Source organism: Anopheles nili, chromosome 3, assembly GCF_943737925.1.
Source record: "Anopheles nili chromosome 3, idAnoNiliSN_F5_01, whole genome shotgun sequence".
Taxonomy (NCBI): domain Eukaryota; kingdom Metazoa; phylum Arthropoda; class Insecta; order Diptera; family Culicidae; genus Anopheles; species Anopheles nili.
Window position 1 is genome coordinate 71,005,542 of NC_071292.1, and position 17,435 is coordinate 71,022,976.

The window sequence follows — 17,435 nt, forward strand, 5'->3', positions numbered from 1 at the left end:
GATCTTCAACCCCTTCTGCTTCTACAGGGTGGCCCCGGGGAGGGTGGCTTTAGCTAGATTGAGAGTTTTGTGTGTTGCCCATTTCGTGTGGTCCGCCCTCCCTTCCCATGTCCCATGTGAAGATCATTCGGAGAATGGTATGCGGTTTCGCCGGAGGCTTATGGCCTAGCCCTGTCCGCCAGTTGTTGTTACAGAAGTCTTCTATATATGGGCAGAAGTTTTCAGAATTCATTCGAAAGCAATCTCTCATCCCTGTGTGCTGCAGGAAACAATGTGTTTGCTGTGAAACCACCGTGATCTTCTTTAATTGAATTGAAATTCCTCGAATCATTATTATCTTGTTGGAAATTGTTCTGGTTGAAATTGTTTTAAAAACATACGAAAAGTTGTATTAAAACTGTAGCGTGACATTTCGTCTATTTTACTTTTTTACAGAGATTTCTACCCACGGGTCCTGGAGCACATCATCAATACACAGTCACCGCAAGTGCTGTGTCGAGATTACAAGGAGATCCTGGGCACGCTCGATATCATCTCCACCGATCAAGGTAAGAAAGAACACCATTGTGCATTAATTTTCGATTGGTATTTAAGAATGTTATCATTAATATTCTGAGCATATTAGGTAGCTTATTTGTTCCCCGTTGGCATGGAAATGTTGGTGGTATATTATAAATATACTTAATTTGGTAGCGTTCAGTTCATCGAACCCGATCTCAGAGAATGCGCACAAGAAAGTGCAGCGTAATTGGCACCCTCGGTTTCGTCCTTCTTGGTTTGCGATCGTGACGAACGGAGAGCTGCGTTTTAGTCGTAATTTACGCACCCCTTCAACAACCCTCTTTTGGTCGATAGCATCAGGCAGAATTGGTTGCATTCTTTCTGTGCTTCACTTTACTTGCGATGTATATCTCCAAACGTTCGCTCTTTTCGCTTCGTTTGACGTCCTTTTCCGCTGATTCTGGATTTTACTTCTGGAGATCTGATCCAGTTTGGCTACTCCTTCATATTCCTTCATATGATCCCCCCACCCAGCGTCAAACACAACCGTCGCGGCGTGGCACTTTGCACGCGCCCTTTTTCTTATCGCCCGCCCGACGGTCGCCTGCCGGTTTTAGTGCGCTCCAAAATTAGCCTCCCATTTATTTTGCAACCAAAAAGCCAGAGCCCGCACGAACGATTCCCGTTACAAAATAGGGTGGGGCCGGGAGCGCATGCAGAGAGGGTGCGGTTTTGTTTTGATTTGATAACATTTCGCTTCCCGTGCGGGCTTGTTTTCGCGCGCCACGGTTCTTTTCGATGCCTTTTGCGTGTTCTTCATTGCCGACCGACGAGAAACGCAACACGACGACGCGTTCCAAAGTACGCCAAGGGATAGGGCGCAGGGCCACGGGGCCACGAAGCCGCGGAGGGGGCGGTTAGCAAAACAAAAACTGCACTTGTTGTGTGTTGCCATTTTTTGTTGCGCCTTTTCGCGTACGCGGGCGCGCGTGTGTGTGTTGCTTTTGTTGCTCCACGATGTGCCCTTTTATTTTCGCTGCTGCACGAACATACGTTTAAGGCACGACGATTGTGCTTATGCACTTGCTTGTTGCACTCGTTCCCTTTTGATCCCTTTTCCGACAGAAAGCGAGAGAGAGAGAGAAAGAAAGGGTCCGCGTCAGGCGGCGGGTACGAGTTTGTTTCGCGGTTTGCCGTTGCGGTCATTGAACGGACAAAAACGGGCGCCGAAATCAATGAATCGTTTATTTTTGCGATGGGCCCCCAGGACCGTTGCAATTGCGCTGTTGCAGTTTGGGGTCGTTTTCCTTTTTCGGCCTTTGTAGGCCTTTGTATGTTGCCGTCAATGACCTTTGGTAGTAAAGGCGAGGCTTTTGGTAGGCGGTGCACTTGATATTTGGAAGAACTTGAACCAAGAAGTAAATTGTAATTGTTAACTCTATGGAAGAATAGCTTGAATCTGAAGTTTGCTCGTCTTACCTCGAATATTTTGAAAGAAATTCTCATTCGTGATGAAGATATCTCAAACTGTAAATATTATCCTGATCTTCAATTATGTTTACACAATTCCATCATCTCACTCGTCGCGCACATGTAAAATAGTTCAATAATGAAGCCTAAAGACATTGTACAATATTTCCAAACGCACACGAGTGCTGCTCCCATTTCCCAAGTCGCAAAATAAATAAAACTCGATGAGTATTGCGCGCCCCCCTTCACGCTTCACTAACATCGCCACGTTGGCAAACAAAAAGGGGTTGAAATCGTCGGGACTTTTAATTTGTCGCCTGAAATAGATCCGATTGGCCGACGCCAACACTCCAAGGCTCCTTTCCCATCTTCCGATGCGTTTCTTGCAACTCCGAACGCTTGCTTAAGACTTCCTTCCGCCTGCATTTGCACTGTGAGCAAAGCTCCTCCTCAACGGAATGGAAATGTAACATCCTCACCCACGGCATGAAGGCGCGCTTATACCATCCAGCTGCTCCCAGCCGTGAGAGAGATGAAATGCAATTACCCGGGAAAAGTGCATCGAGAAAATGCGAGACTTAAACGCCGGCTGAAGCAAAGCGAAACGCGACGATCGCGCACGTGCCCAAGCAGCAAACCGTAAATGCGCCTGCTGTACGCCTTCGTGTGAGACGGGGAGCTGCGCAACCTTTCTCTACCGTCCCGCACGCGAGACGGTGGTCTGTTGGGGGTCTGCTTTAAAAATAAATATTGTCTCCAAAATAGATCCCGTTCTCGTGCACAAGACGACGGATCAAGGCAAGACGGCTTGGCCGCCGCCCTCCTTCTGTTCAGCTTCCATAGGAAATGCGCGGCAAAAGGAAATGGTGGTCGCGCGACCCCCAGCAGGGCTGTGCAAGAAAATTCCCCATCCTGTGTGGGAAGCACACGTGGGAGCATGGAAAATGGGTGCACCGTTACCCCTGAGTGCATCCACGCCCGGAGGGATTCGTTGGGGAATGGTGATCCTTCTCAAGGGACAAGGTGTGAAGAAGGGGAAGAAGTGTAGAAGATGGGTGGGTTCTATTTTCGTTGCATCGCCCTCCATTTCCCGACATTCATCCCCTTCCCAGCAGGATGAAGGGAAATGACGATGCACACGTCGGATGCGCCTAAAGACGCATGAGTTAGAGTGAGCCACGATCCGATGATCGTCGTTGTGTCGTGAGGCAGGCGGTATTGAAGGCGGCCGTCTGTGTGTGCCGTGGCGCGGGTAATTTGAGACTTCCCAGGCCCAACTTCCTGTGTCCGAATGGATGGAAAAAAAAGGAGGCCGCCTGGGAAGCGAAGTCGGGCGCGCACATGGGGCGCTTCGAACGCGCGCGCATATGTTTTCGGTTTCGTCTTTGCCACTGGACGCGCGCCGATGTCTTCGACATCCGGTCCCCTTCGGGAAGATGAGTTTTCTTCACCCTCATACCCTCGCCTTGCTTCTGGCGCACGTGTGTGTGTGTGCCCTTCGGGGGTCCCAGAGATGTGTGCTGCTAAAGATAGCGCTCGGAGTTTCCCTTAACACTGCACGGCACTTTCCCGCCAAAGCGAAGACTCCTGTGGGTGTGCGAGCGTGTTTTTTCCAGCGTTTTCCCACTCCCGGTAGTCCCGGTTGGACGACGACATGCGGGTGACTCTCGACACTCTTCCTATATGATGCCCGAGCAAAGTATTATTGTTCTAAAGAAAATGAATTTATTATCACCCGTTGGGGAAATCCAATGTCGATGGAAACAAAATGGGATTTATGTTTGTTGAAATCCGCATCCGTCATTTCCAAATGCAAATCGTGCTGTTGCGCTTGCTGAGAATTTCATTTGTTGTAGTAGTTTTTCTCCAATTTCACTCCTAAACAATATACAAATGGCAGTAAATTGTGGAGTTAGTGCGCTCGTAATAATTACTCATCTTGGAAAAGATCATCACCCTTGGGACGAAGGGGCGGCCAAGAAGAAGGAAGGGGTAGGATAGGAAAGGGAAAAAACGGGAGCGGAAGGAAGCAATCCATCTTTCCTGGCTAAAAACAGAACGATGGCACACGCACACACCGACGCCACCAGCCGCGCCTGTCGAGTCAGTTAGTCGGCACAAGAAAAGCCCTGGCCGCGGCCATATTTTACCCAACGGGAAGTGACGCAGCAGCGGACTATCTTTCTCTCTCGCGAACCCCTCTCTCCCTCCATAAATCTTCTTCCATGGGGGGATTTTCCCGCCTAAGCGCGCTCCACCGCGAGGAGATAAATCTTCGCCCAACGGTTCGCTGGGGGAATGAGTTTTCAAACGCGCACGTAATGCCGACGAGAGCTGGGAATGTTAATTGTTCTAATTTTTGGAAGGCAAACCCGATGAAAATGTGTGAATAACTGTTTGTTCAAATAGACCCATATGCATTAGATATGTCGTCGCGTTTGCTGCAGAGAAATGATTACGGCCTAATAATGCTATTGAAAAGTGTATAAGGTATGGAGCAAAAGCGAAACGCACAATGTCGCTTAATATATTATTCAATTAGCCCGCCAATGTAATGTGCCAGCGCGAGCTCCACCAAGAACTGCCTTGAGGCCTATTTCGAGCATGGCATAGCAAAATAGACGAGCTCCATCGAGTGTAACGCAATTTTCCGAGCCTTCTTCCGGGCTGTGTATGCGAAGACAAGAAAAAAAGGGTGCACAAGAAGGGTTCCATGTTCGATCGTTTCCACATCGACCAGTCTTCGCTCACCCGGCAAAGAAGTGTATCCTATTTTTGGCTAAGGTGGTTCGGCAAGCAAGGATCGTCGCAGGGGAGGCAGAAGACATTCAAAAGGATATTGTTCAGGGGTGGGTTTAGTTGTAGGAGTGGGTCACCAACGCCTGCTATGCTTGCCTGCTGTCGTTGGGTTTCCTAACGGTCGTAGGACTTATAAATTTAATTTCTGTCGCTGTGTTGAGAACCAAGCCAGGTGGACGGGTGGCCACAGGGCCCCGAAGGAATTTCGGTTGTGCATAAAAATAGATTCCCCCACTCTGCTGCTCCTTTCGCGGCCGATCGTCCCTGTGGCCATTCTATCCCGATGGAATTGCCGGCCTATGCTTAAATGGAAACTTCCTCCAGAGCGCCATAACAACATTATGTTTTCGTGTGGAACAGAAAGAAAAAAGCGTGTACGGCAGCGGCATCTCGTCACAACCGAGGCCATATTTTCATGCGCCATTCCATTTTGTGAAAACTTTTTCCGATAGGCATGGCCCCAATAGCGAGATGTCGTACAAAAACATGCTGTTGTTCCCCTCTATTTGACACGTTTTCCATCATATCGAGCATGTGGGGCTCGTATGTGTAATGGCGGATCAAAAATGGTGAATTGTTCGCTAGTATTCTAGTTAAAAATATTGAGCGGGCTTAAGTTTAGCGAAAAATAAAATCAAATCGTCATTGCTGGTTCTTCCTCCGGAAGCTTTCGATGCGTTTCTCTCAGTGGGCAACTTCCGTTGCTGCTCCCTCGGTCGCACTTTCCCGTGCACATTGGACAGAGTGCGATGAAGCATGGGCATATTCTATTGCGCTTTCTCCTCGCAGCAACACGCAACCAGAGGCCGGTTTTTATTTCTGCACACGCAAGCACACGCGTACCTCCATTCTGGCGGATATTCCGTGCGATGATAACTAAATTGAAACTTCCTTCCTTCCTCTTTCGATGGGCCGCTGGAACGGAACGCGAGAAAGGGGAATGGCTGTCCCATTACGTGGCATTAATTTTCTCATCCCCCTCGTGTGCTTCGAAATGAGAAGTATATTTTTCTCTCTCACATATTAATCACGAACGCGATTAAGATCAACATTTTAAAAATGAAGTTTATTATAATTATTGCTTGAATTGTTATAATTTTTGTCTGGTGGACAAATTTTAATTAAACCTTCCGTTTATGCTTCTCGTTTCTTCAACAGGTCAGTATACTAGAAGGGTTTAGGAACGTAATGGTAATGTAAAATATTTTCTTTATCAAACAACGCCTGCTGACTGCGTGCAATTCACCTTTCTGAACGTTCTGAGTTATAATCTTCAAAACTGGAGCACACATGTTTCGACATTTTGGGAGAAAACCCCACAAGTGTCAATCATCTTGCTTCCGGTCCGCAAACTCCATCATTCGACTTGGGTTTATCCAAGTTCTTTTCCTTTTTCTTGAAGCACGAACACAAGGGCATTAGCCCACAACCGCTTAAGGGTATTTTTGGGGTTTATTTGGCCCATGGTGGGTGTAGCATCACCATCACCATTTGTTTCGCATTTTTCGTACACGGGTGTCACACGATCGTGTGGCGGATTTGTGTGTGTTTGATTTTCGACAAACAACGGAAGCCAAAAGAGCGAACCGGTGCGCGTGTTGTGGGGTCTGGTGGTGGAGAGTGGCACATGGTTTGCGCAATTCCAGCGGAAGTACCATGTCCGGCGGATCTTGCTTTTGTTTCACATTAAACGTTTTGTTTTCTGCCCACACGATCGCACGCATCGCGCCTGCATCTCCTTTCAATTGGTGTCGCTCTCTCTCTCTCTCTCTCTCTCTCTCTCCTTCTCTCTTTCTCTCATTCTCTCGGCTACACTTGAGTTCGATGCCCGAGTGTGGCCTCTTCTTAAGCGAAGACGATGTGTTCTTCTACATGCATCGAATAGTCGCCACTTGGTGGCATCTTGTGTCCCTATCCATCACGCGCATTCGTCTCCATCTATTCCTCTTCCCAACCAATGAGTGGACATTACGACTAGATTAGCTAGCTTCATTCTGTTGGCTCCAGTTGGCTTTCGTTGACCGTCTTCTTCGGCGTGGAGGGCTTGAAGGCATATCCGGTGTCTCGCGAATTTCGATTTCATGTAACCCGTCCTGGTGGTGTTTTAATTGATTGCGACACCTACAACACGCGACATTTTACGGAAGCACGACTCTGGAGGAGGTGGCCAATGGATGGTAATTTCTCCCACCGGAAGACGGGTCCAAACGCGATTGCAAATGTCCGTACACCAAGCAACCGTGTCTGCGCGTGATGTGTCCGGGACATTGGCTCGATGTGCAGCGAAGAGCCCATATGCTCGATGGCGAAAAACCCTGCCCACTGTCGCCTTCGGGACGGAAATAGTGCAGACTTCCGTAAACGTCCCAGTAGAGGGAAATGGAAGCGTATGCATTTGGTCATTAGTCCGTTGTCACCTCTCTACTCGAGGAGGGCCACCCGCGTAAAGGTTGCTTCCTAACTTCCTTTCCTAGCCCAAGCAGGAGCGCGGATCCCGAGTCGAGCCTGTAATCAATTATAAATTACCCATCGGTGTGGGGTGAAAAATAGAGAAAGTTAACTCAGCGCTAGCTGTCTGACTCGCTCCATATGTGGTGTGTTCTATTTTTATGCGATCAATATGCATAACAGTATGAAACGGTTTCTTCACTGCGATAAAATTGAAATTGAATCTGCGTCACTGTTATGGGGGAAAGGGTTAACAAATTCGCAAACCCAAAGAAGAGGGAACAGCTTACTCAACATGAGCCGGTTTTTAATGCCGCTCCGCTCATATATCCTAGCAAAATCAATCGAGGCAAACAAATGAATGAATGCAGGATGAATGAACGATCGATCTGCCGTATTCATTTGTTTCTACCCCCCACCCACACAAAGATAGAGCGCGAGCTGCAACGCTTTCAATGCCTCTTCCGAATGCATTGTGATTGTATTGCATTTCGGTATGCATCCGGTTTGCAGTACATAGGTGGGAGGCAAAATGGGAGGAAAATTGTACATCCCCTTGTCGCTGATTGTCGGGTGTTTATTTTTAGATGCTTTTAGAGCGTACATTTCTGAGAAAAGTGTCGTGCCTAGCGTGAGCGTACGGATGTGAATGAAGCGTATAGCCGTATATGGAGACAGGTTCGTGTGTTGAAATCAAATAAAATTAATAATAGCAAAATGGCATGATATTCTATGAAGAGGAAAACTTGTAAATTGACACTTGACACTTTTCCAGCGTTTGATGTTCCTACTTTTTTATTTCAATTCAGCCATAAATCCAGCGGCACGTTTTTGCGCTTGTTCGATCCGTTTTATTCCATTTTTATGCTCTATGTTAACCTTGAATAGAGTAGCGTAGAGGAATAATGCGTCCTTTTTTGTAACAGATGGAGGCGCCTGGTATTTTTTGTGGTAGTGCGAGTAATATTTGTAATAATTATTTTCTGCTATCATCGGTGCACCTTAAGCATCGATAAAGGCTCATTTTATTTTCGAACAGAGAATATGAAGCGTGTATTTATGTGAGATTTCTGCACACGTCCTTCGATAGTCCCCGATTGCGAATTGGTTACGCGGCCCAGCTCCACCCAAGAAGAGAGGCAGCAGCCTGTTTGTGTGTTCCCAGGTGGAGCATCATACCTGTGTGAGCGAACTCTTGCTTACGTGTATGCGGTGGACCAATGCCCTTCTGCACATACACACATCCGTGAGTGCGAGAGTCCTTCTTAAGAATAATAATGACGGTGCTGATGATGATGATGATGATGATGGAAAATCTAGTGAATTACTACCTTTCTTTTCTCTCGATTGTACGAGATGAGTATCATGTGAAGCCGTTCGCACGATCCAAAATTAGGCGCGCCCTTTTTACATGGGTGCGTACGTGTGTGTATGTGTGTGTGGGCGTGTGTAAAACAAAGAGAGCAAGAGCGAAGGATCATGCGAGAGAAAATGTTGCTACTACGAATGTTGCGGGAAAATTGGTTTGTGGCGGATGTTGGCATCCTTTCCTTGCCACATTCTCACCGGTAAACGATGTTCAGGTTCCCTAGCACCTGGAGTACCCCGCAATGCTTGCCTTTTGCAAAGAAGTACTGAAACATTCGCGCTCTGAAAACAATGCTGTATATGGGAAAAATCATTCATACTTAAGATTTCGTTGTTGCAAAGTTCCAGCTTTTGGTAAAAATTGAAATGTACATTTTTTTTTCTTTAACATGTGTAAGTCCCGTTATCTTTCTATGCCATCGGAGGGCATGATTCAATTGCGGCATGGCGCTTCCGCCTCTGTGGATGACTTTTGGTCGGTATGCCTTTTACGTAATAATCCATCAAAAATGGTGCTGCGATAGGAAAGACGGATGCTTCTTAGTAGTAGGTGCTGTCCCCGCGACCCGTCGCCCACGGTAGAAAGACTCTTATTACAATCACATACACAAGCATTTCCATTTCTGAATGAGTGTGTAGGCTAAGGCACCTATTACGAGCAGAGAACAAGACGACTGATATCCTCGCGCCTGCAGAGTGACAAGGAATTGGGATGAAAAATTGCATTTTCCTTTTTCCAAGTCGTCGCCATGGTGAATCTCAATCTTTCCCGGGCGGTTCTCTTTTCCCATTGATTTCCTCCTGGCTGGGCTGCGACGCAAAGCGCCTTCCGTGAGGGCGGGAGAGAACGAAAACAGAGAGAAATTGTGCGGGACGGTGCCGCCCGGTAGTCGCAAGGATATGCCGTTGGATGAGGCCAGCACGAGAGCGAATGTGAGAGAATGTTTGAGAGATTGCTAGAATCGCAGAGGATGTAAAAGCAGCCGTCAACGAATCGAATGCTGCGAATCAAAAATCAAAATTCGCAAAAATAGTACCCGTGTTAATTGGTGCTTCATCGTTCCTGATTTTGTTTTCAATAAAGTCCCTGTCAAGGGATTCTGAGAAAGTCATAAAAATTATTTTATTGATTCTTTGAAAGGAAAAAGACGTGCGTATGTGCTTGTTTGCATCCATTTACACTCTATTAAATTGATTTCGAGGGGGTTTTCGCAGTTCTGAACATTAAAAAAAACTAATACATGTATGAGTGAAATATGTAAGATGTAACAGCTGTTAAGTTTTCCCAGATATACTGTTTTTTTACATCAGCCATGCCTTTAACAAAAGCAAAATATTGAAAAGCACATTTGATTTATTTATCAGCTTTGTTTAAATTTTCAGCTTTGAAGAAATTCGTCCGAACTTTGCTCATTCATGACGCAGGGATATCACGTTTTATGCCCACCAAAAGCATATTTTATTTGAGCATAACGATGCAAGGACGCTCTCAGGTTTAACTTCTCGTTCCTGTACAGCTTGCTCATCTCTCACGTAAAACCACCTCGCTTGGGTCATTCCAAAGATAGTTTAGGCGGCCATAGCAGCCAGTATACCGTGCCAAAGTTGAGCAATTACTCTTATCGTGCAATTCTCCGCGGCCATCGTCGCCACCGTCGTCGCCTTTCGCCACTTTAGTTTGCACACGCACACGAACATATGCTACTTTTGGACCAGCGCGCGCAGGACGACAAGTCCTTTCAACCATGGTATTGGTGAGGTTATGCGCGCCACAGCATCCGTTATCTCTTATCAGTGTCGTCCCGCAGTCTGTGTATGTACAGACGAATAAGAGACACACACCGGGAATGTTGGATAAAACAGGACCGATGGATTTGTTCCGCATATTTTAATGGTTGTGTTGCATGTCCTCACGTGTACTGTACTCCTCTCCCGTCGATCTCTTTCTCTCTCACACAGCACTAGGTTACGCGTGTGCAAAAGGATGCTGTGAGCTTTATATGCCGATCAGATGAGGATGTTGCATCTGTGTGCGTTTTTGTTGCGCGTACGAGTACACGTTGGGTAAATGGAAGGATGTACTACTCCGTTCTACGGGGAAATTCTACTACTCGGCTACTACACCCCCTACTAGCATCGCAGGTGTTACCACCACACACACAGACCTTAGGAAGCGAGGAAGGATGCGCTACAAGCGCACACCCACTCGTACACTCTCGCAGTATCGTGAGCTGTTGCTACACAAGGGAAAGCACACGGACCCACCCACACCCACACAGAACGGGCGCACGTGTGTGCACGTCATCATGTGCTGTTTCGCGAGCTCTCCCCTGTGTTTGAAGCCCCCCTGGACAGCCAGTCGACGTAGCAGCATCGGCATGTCGAGTTCCTCGGAGGAAATTGTGCGATTACAGCAGATAGGCCCGATGTCATCACCCGCTATCTTGTCTCGCAACCGAGAACATCCTGCTGAACCAAAAGGCGACCTGGTGATAAGGCGTCGGTTTTCCCGGGTGCGTGTGTATGTGTGTGAGTGTGTCTGTGTGATGCTGGTGACGAGGATGCATCATAGGGCAGGTCCTTTTTCAAGCTGATCGGGAAAAATGGATCATTTGCTTCAGTGGTCTACTTTCGTGTAGCAAACTGTGCTTGTCGCGAAAAATACGCGATGGTGACGCGTATCCGTGCACTCTGATGATGTGTTGGAGTGATTAGGCGTTGATAGACAAGCCTTGTATGGGGCATTGTGACGCGTGTCATACACACCATGAGATTAGTGACAAATTGCCCAGCTCGCAATCACCGTTAAGGTGTGTTGTTCATCGGAAGATGGGAGTTTGAACGGAATTTGCATTAATATCCTGTTGGTCACTGGCACGAGAAAAAGGTAAAGACGCAAGGTAAAGCGAGATCTAAAAAGCCATACGATCTTAAAAAGCAGTTGGTTTAGTGTTAGAAAAAGGAAATCGGCTCGTGAAACCACACACCTGTGTCGTCCTGACAGACGCCGCCGCTAACCGATCATATTCTCTGTTGTCAAAAAGAACATGACATAACCTCGATTTAGGGTGTAGCGTCCACCTGCACTTGCGCTCTTTCTCTCACACCTATCCAATCTCTCACTCTCTCTGCTTTCACCATTATATCTCCCGAGAAGCTAGACCTAGAAAAGTGCTCCACAGGAGTTAAAGGCAAAAGTGTTATTCATCCAACGGAGTGCACACCTGCCTTCCAAACTCAAACGAAAGCATCTTCAGCATCTTGCCACTCTCGTTCACGGTTCGCATCTCTCTTCCGCTCTCGTTCCTACCAACGCCCTATCAAAGAGGTGAGTCCTTAGTGAGTTCGCTCTCGCCCAGGAATTCTGCCGGATCCGCGTATGCCCACGTACCAGCGGAAGGATATTGTTTGCCTTTGCCTCCCTCTTCCGTCAAGTGGCCGCTAGTCGTGGTGGTTAACTTTTCCCACCGATCAGTTGTGAAAGAAAGAGATAGAGTTCTACAGAAAGAGAGAAATGTTGAAAAAAAGGGAACGAATCCTTGCTGTACTATTTTTCCTCTCTTGCTTCTCTCCAAATCATTGGTGAATGCCTTCATTGAATTATCGGCAAGCATGTTTTTAATATACACACAAAATACACTCCAGTGTGGTTTTGCTGTAGCAATTGATTAAAAGAAACATTTCAAAGGTATGCTAAATTCATACTCGATAATGAAGCAAATATATGCCCTAATTATTCCTTAGCCAAAGTAGGAAAATCGACTACTACGACATACGGAACTCGGACGACACTCCCGATGCTATTAAATGTTCATGTTCTTCCCTCGATTGATCGATTTTTGAAGGGTCCGTATTTTATCTTTCCTTCGCGCGATAGGGTTGATAGGACCGGCATCTTGTCCAGCTACCTAAAGGCTCGCTATAGGATTGCTTTGCTATAGTCGGCTAGTTGTTTTCTCCTCGCGTCTTTTTAATCGATCAATAAATAGTTTATTTCTTCATTACCCCATATATTCCCACTCTTGGTTGTGAATTTTTTGCCAAGTTCGTCAACAACAGAGCTTCGCATGTTTCCGATAGTAGTTTATTAAAATATGGTTAACTTATAAGTGCTAACGGCGCCTGTCTGGATAAGGACTATTCCGTTCGAAAAATCACAAATATAAATTGAAGTGTATTTGATTTAGTGAATTTAGAATTGCGTGAGTGATATTAGAATTTCTGATTGAAAACCGAAGCATATAGCATTTCATCTGTAGCAATGATGCTAAAAAGGATATGCCACCCCCTTGCAGATCAGAACGAGTGAGAGGAGCACCGTGTACCCATGCACACATACACATTTGCAACGGTTTGCTTACTGGAGCCAAAACCGCGCCCATAGTATTATAAAAAAGGAGCATGGTTTGGTTATAAATTGTATGAGCATATTTGGCAAAAAAGCAATTAAGTTTTCTTAAAAACTGAGCATATTGATAATGAAATATATATCTAATTCGTAGTATATAAATATATATTTCGTTGTTATCAAAATGAATAATTTTTTGGGCTTGTGCGTTGCTTTACCTTCAGTATCACAAACATCGTGGTGAAATTATAAAATTAACCTTGCATCATGGTAAAGCCAGAAATGAAAGCGATGAATGTACCACGAGTAGAAGGTTTCCTCCGGTGCGGGGAAACGGAACGGAAAAGGGTACCTTAATTAACCAAACGGGATGTCCCTAGGTCAAAATAAGACTCAAGGAAAGGGCAGCAAAATTAATTCGAAATTAAACACAAACAGTTGTACTCTTCACCATTCCTCAGCAGGGTTTCGTACCGTGCATGTAGTCTCGCAGGATAATGAGCCTTGGAAATCGAACATTCGCAGGTTCGCGACTGATCCATGGAACCATTTTATACGTTTATTATGAAGCGTTGGTGTTTGCAGGATGAACAAGTTTACAATAAAGAATCTGGAATGGGGCCGTTTTTTTGGCTATTTTATTCAACGATTGACCATGAGTTTGATCCCATTTTTCTGTAGTACTTTTCATTTTTTTTTCAAGATACTAATTATTTCCCTTCTTTATGCCTCGTTTACAGATGAGTCCGTGCGGTTGTATCTGGCCTGCTGGCTGCATAAGTACTGCGCGAGCTGGTTCAGTCGAGACCTGGACCAGCAGAGCATATTCAGCAAAGCATTCCTGGAGAAGATCCTGCAGATCATCCTCCGTTACTTAACAGACGAGCCGAATGTAAGTACATCAGTTTGGGATATAGGCTTCGGTATTGCATGCTCAAAATCCCACCCAATCAACCCTAGTTTTAGGCTTGCTCTAACATAAAACATAAACCCACGGAGCTTTTATTCAAAGTTCTTCTTGACGCTCTAGTGCTAAAATATACTCATCCTGCCATGACATCGAAAGCAAAGTCTTCGTTGCCTTTAGTGTAACTGTCATGATACTAGAACTAGATTTGAGAAGAAATCAATCCAACCATCGCGGCGCGGGATGTTGTTGCTACGTCTCGGACTGTTCATTCACGCCCCATTTACTCCCGGTACCGAAGTGGGAGTGAAGAGAGATTTTCCATCCTTCTAGAGCCGGCTTGGAATCCTTATCTTTTCCTGCAAAATAGCATATGGTTGTAACTGCTGCTGCGCTTCTGTCTTGGGGTTTTCGGGCGTCGTTTTATATAAATGTTCCTATTCCGAGCGGACGAGACGACGGAAAGCTGAAACGAACAGCATACACATTCAAAAAGGGCGATGTCAGCTGCACTCATCCTCGTACTCTCTTACCATCCTTTGCTCTCCTTTTAGTCCGGACGCCCCTTACCAATTGCGTTACATAATACACTTTCGGTTAACACTTTCGCCCGGGTGGATCCTTCGGTTGGGTTCTTACAACGAGAGCAAGGGCCTGGCCCGCTGACTGGCTACTTGTTGATACGGCTGGCTTTAGCCAAAATGCCTGCCTCAAATCCACAGAGCACTCCCAAGGCGAAGACACTCGTGTTCTTTGGGATGGAAGGACGTGTTTGCACTAGTGCCACTCTGCAGCTCCTAATCACTGCCGTTGCTCTCTCGTTCTGTTAGTGTTAGGGTAGTGGGAGTTTTAACTCTCGAGAGAGGAAGTGCATAATTTTGAATTAGAAAAGCACTTCCGGTAAAGAATGATGTTACATGAAGCATTATGAGAATTGCTACTAGAAAAGGATGAACTCACACGGTACTTGAGATAGACATCTTCAGTGGAAAGCACACATTTCAAATGAGTTGTTGATATAAGTACACTCTTATATTTTGTCATTTTGGACAGTGTAAAATCACGCGCACACAAAGCTCAATTTCATGGATCTTTTTTTCGTTTTCGTCTTCCATCTCATAGGTTCGCGCGTCGACATTCGAATCGCTGACGTATCTGATCGAGAAAGGCTACCTGGATCGCGCCACGACGCTTAAGCTGAACATCGTCGAGGAGCTTGTCAGTAAGCCGATCAATGAGCAGTTTATGGACATGTGCACCAACTACATCCATGTAAGTATCACAGCCGAGTGCATTTGTTCCCTTGTTTTTCCCACCTTCCCCTACCTTCGATCACCGAGGACGACGTGTTGTGCTCCTGTGCTAAAGGGTGTTGTTACTCTATATGTTCCTACGATTATCTAACCGTATCCTGCAGCAGTGTGCGATAGTGGTGAAAATGTTTACAGCGTGCGTTTTCGGAGCACTAAAGCTAAAGTGCTAAACCAAACCACCTTCGTTCGATCGTCTTCACAAGTTATCAGCTTTTTTTTTCGATTTCGATTAATACGCGAGCAAGTAGAGCGTCCTCGGGGTGCGGCATTAAGTTTTATACTCGAACGTTCTGACACATACACACGCCTCAGGACACAATTGAATGTCACGATAATGTGTGGGTAATGCTCGTTTTATGCGAGACACCGTTCAGGCTGCATTCAGTCGCATTTTTGCGTTGCAGCATTGACGATGCTACATCCCTCAGTCGATAGATAATGGTGGGTGCGGCCAGGCGAAGACCCGTCCTCAACAGGGAGGAGCCTTTACTAGGGTAGAATACAGAAGTTCGGGGACGCATTCGGGATAGACGGAGGAGATATTATTGACTGACATTCGGGATATGCCATAAGCCATCATCACCGCGACGAGACAGATAAACCCCCCGACTTCTTCATCGCGAACAGAAGATAGTGCCTATCAAACCCGCTCATATTCCGACCAGAATGCGGTTCTCGTATCTTTTCGTCTCAGCAGCAGCGTGAATAGCTCGCCAAGACATGTTCCTTGATGATGGCACACCTCACGTGGGAAGACTCGTTCGATATCTCCTCGGTGGCAGTCGCGGTATGTCCTTTTGAGCAGAATATTGGTTTATTTAGCCTTCAGCGGTTAGTTTTACACACCAAAACCGCAAACCTGCGTCCTCCTCTGCTTCACCGAAATGTCATTAGCCTTTCCTCTGGTGCATCAATGTATGGTTCAGCAGAAGAATAGGAAAAACCGCTTCGTATCTCACACGTACCATATTGAGGTCGCGTATGTTGTGCGGTGTAAGAGTAGGTCCTTGCTGTGTGAGATGCTTACAGTAGGTAATGATTGTAAGATATTGAGTACACTGGTTGGTTCTATTGGAAAATGTGTGTGAGCGTGTGTGCCAGCGAGTATATGCATTGCGTAAAAATAAGTTTGTTCCAGCCTAAAATAATGTATCAGTATATTATGTCCTGATATTAGAATAAGGTTGTACATATATTTTAATTTATTAAGTTGGGTAGTTAGTGATTGGTGCTGGTTTAGCGGCTGTAATGGTGATAGCAATAGCCAATTAGAGTAAATAAGGACGAAAAGATTAAAAAGTGTGAATCAACGATGGACTTAAGGAGCTAGCGTACACCGGACAGGAAGGTGTGCAAGAAGGTGCATCCTTTTGGTGTTGGGTACGTGTTTGTATTGTTTGTGTGTGTTTGTGTGCGTGTGTGTGTGTTTACTTGCTACTACTAATGTTGATGGTGGTTGTGCTGAATGGTGGTGGATTTCAGTAGGCGCGAATCCTTTACGATCGTGCCCGCAAAACGTACGATCCGGTATTTCGTCTGCAAGAAAGACATGGGTAGTGAGATAGTGGCGTCCCAACCCTGCTGGCGCCGGCTTAGTACTGGTAGATCTCACTACCTTGTCTTTCATGTTGATAAATACAATAGAGTATTGATGGTAGGCGATTCCTGATCTTCTCGTCTTCGCGGGCCTAAGCTTCCCTCCACGTGTATAGACAATGATCTGTTTCTGTCCGCAAACTTTCCTGCTTTATTTTGCCTCACTAATATCAGAAACCCTTTATTTTTCATGTTTGTGGTGTGCTGGTTTGTACTGTTTGGTACAATTTGCTTCCCGCTTTAGTTCCTTCCCTCTTTAGAATTTACGATGAATGAGTTTCTGCGGTTTATCATTTGTTCCAAAAAAAATGAGAACTTTTTATGTGTATTTCTTGCCTTTTTTAAATTATTGCTATTATAGACAGATTGTGATGCGTGATTCATATTTTGTTGTAAGATTATTTTCATCATCTTTCATTTGCTAAAATACCTTATAGGGATGTATGTTTCTTCATTTTCTTTCCGTTTATTTAATCAATTATGTTTTATACTTTCTATTGCATATTTATGTTTTTTCGTGAATTATCATAAGTTTTTTTATGCGTGTCAATATCCAACTCATAACCAACCAAACTAGTTTTGTTTGGTCCCGCCCGGAATCAAAGCCCAAACGAATGAGTGAACCGAAATGAAATCAAGACGAGATAGACGAATATCGCGGGTGCCACGCGTTGTCATCAAACTT

At 45.7% G+C, this 17,435-nt stretch overlaps 1 protein-coding gene across 1 annotated transcript in view; it reads left to right on the forward strand.

Annotated features, from left to right (window-relative positions):
- Positions 1–17,435, forward strand: part of LOC128724976 (uncharacterized) — a 53,194-nt gene that overhangs the window by 28,871 nt on the left and 6,888 nt on the right. The window contains exons 2-4 of the mRNA XM_053818695.1: positions 436–548; positions 13,675–13,826; positions 14,964–15,113. Of these exons, the coding sequence (XP_053674670.1) occupies positions 436–548; positions 13,675–13,826; positions 14,964–15,113 (415 nt within the window). The remainder of the gene's footprint in view (positions 1–435; positions 549–13,674; positions 13,827–14,963; positions 15,114–17,435) is intronic.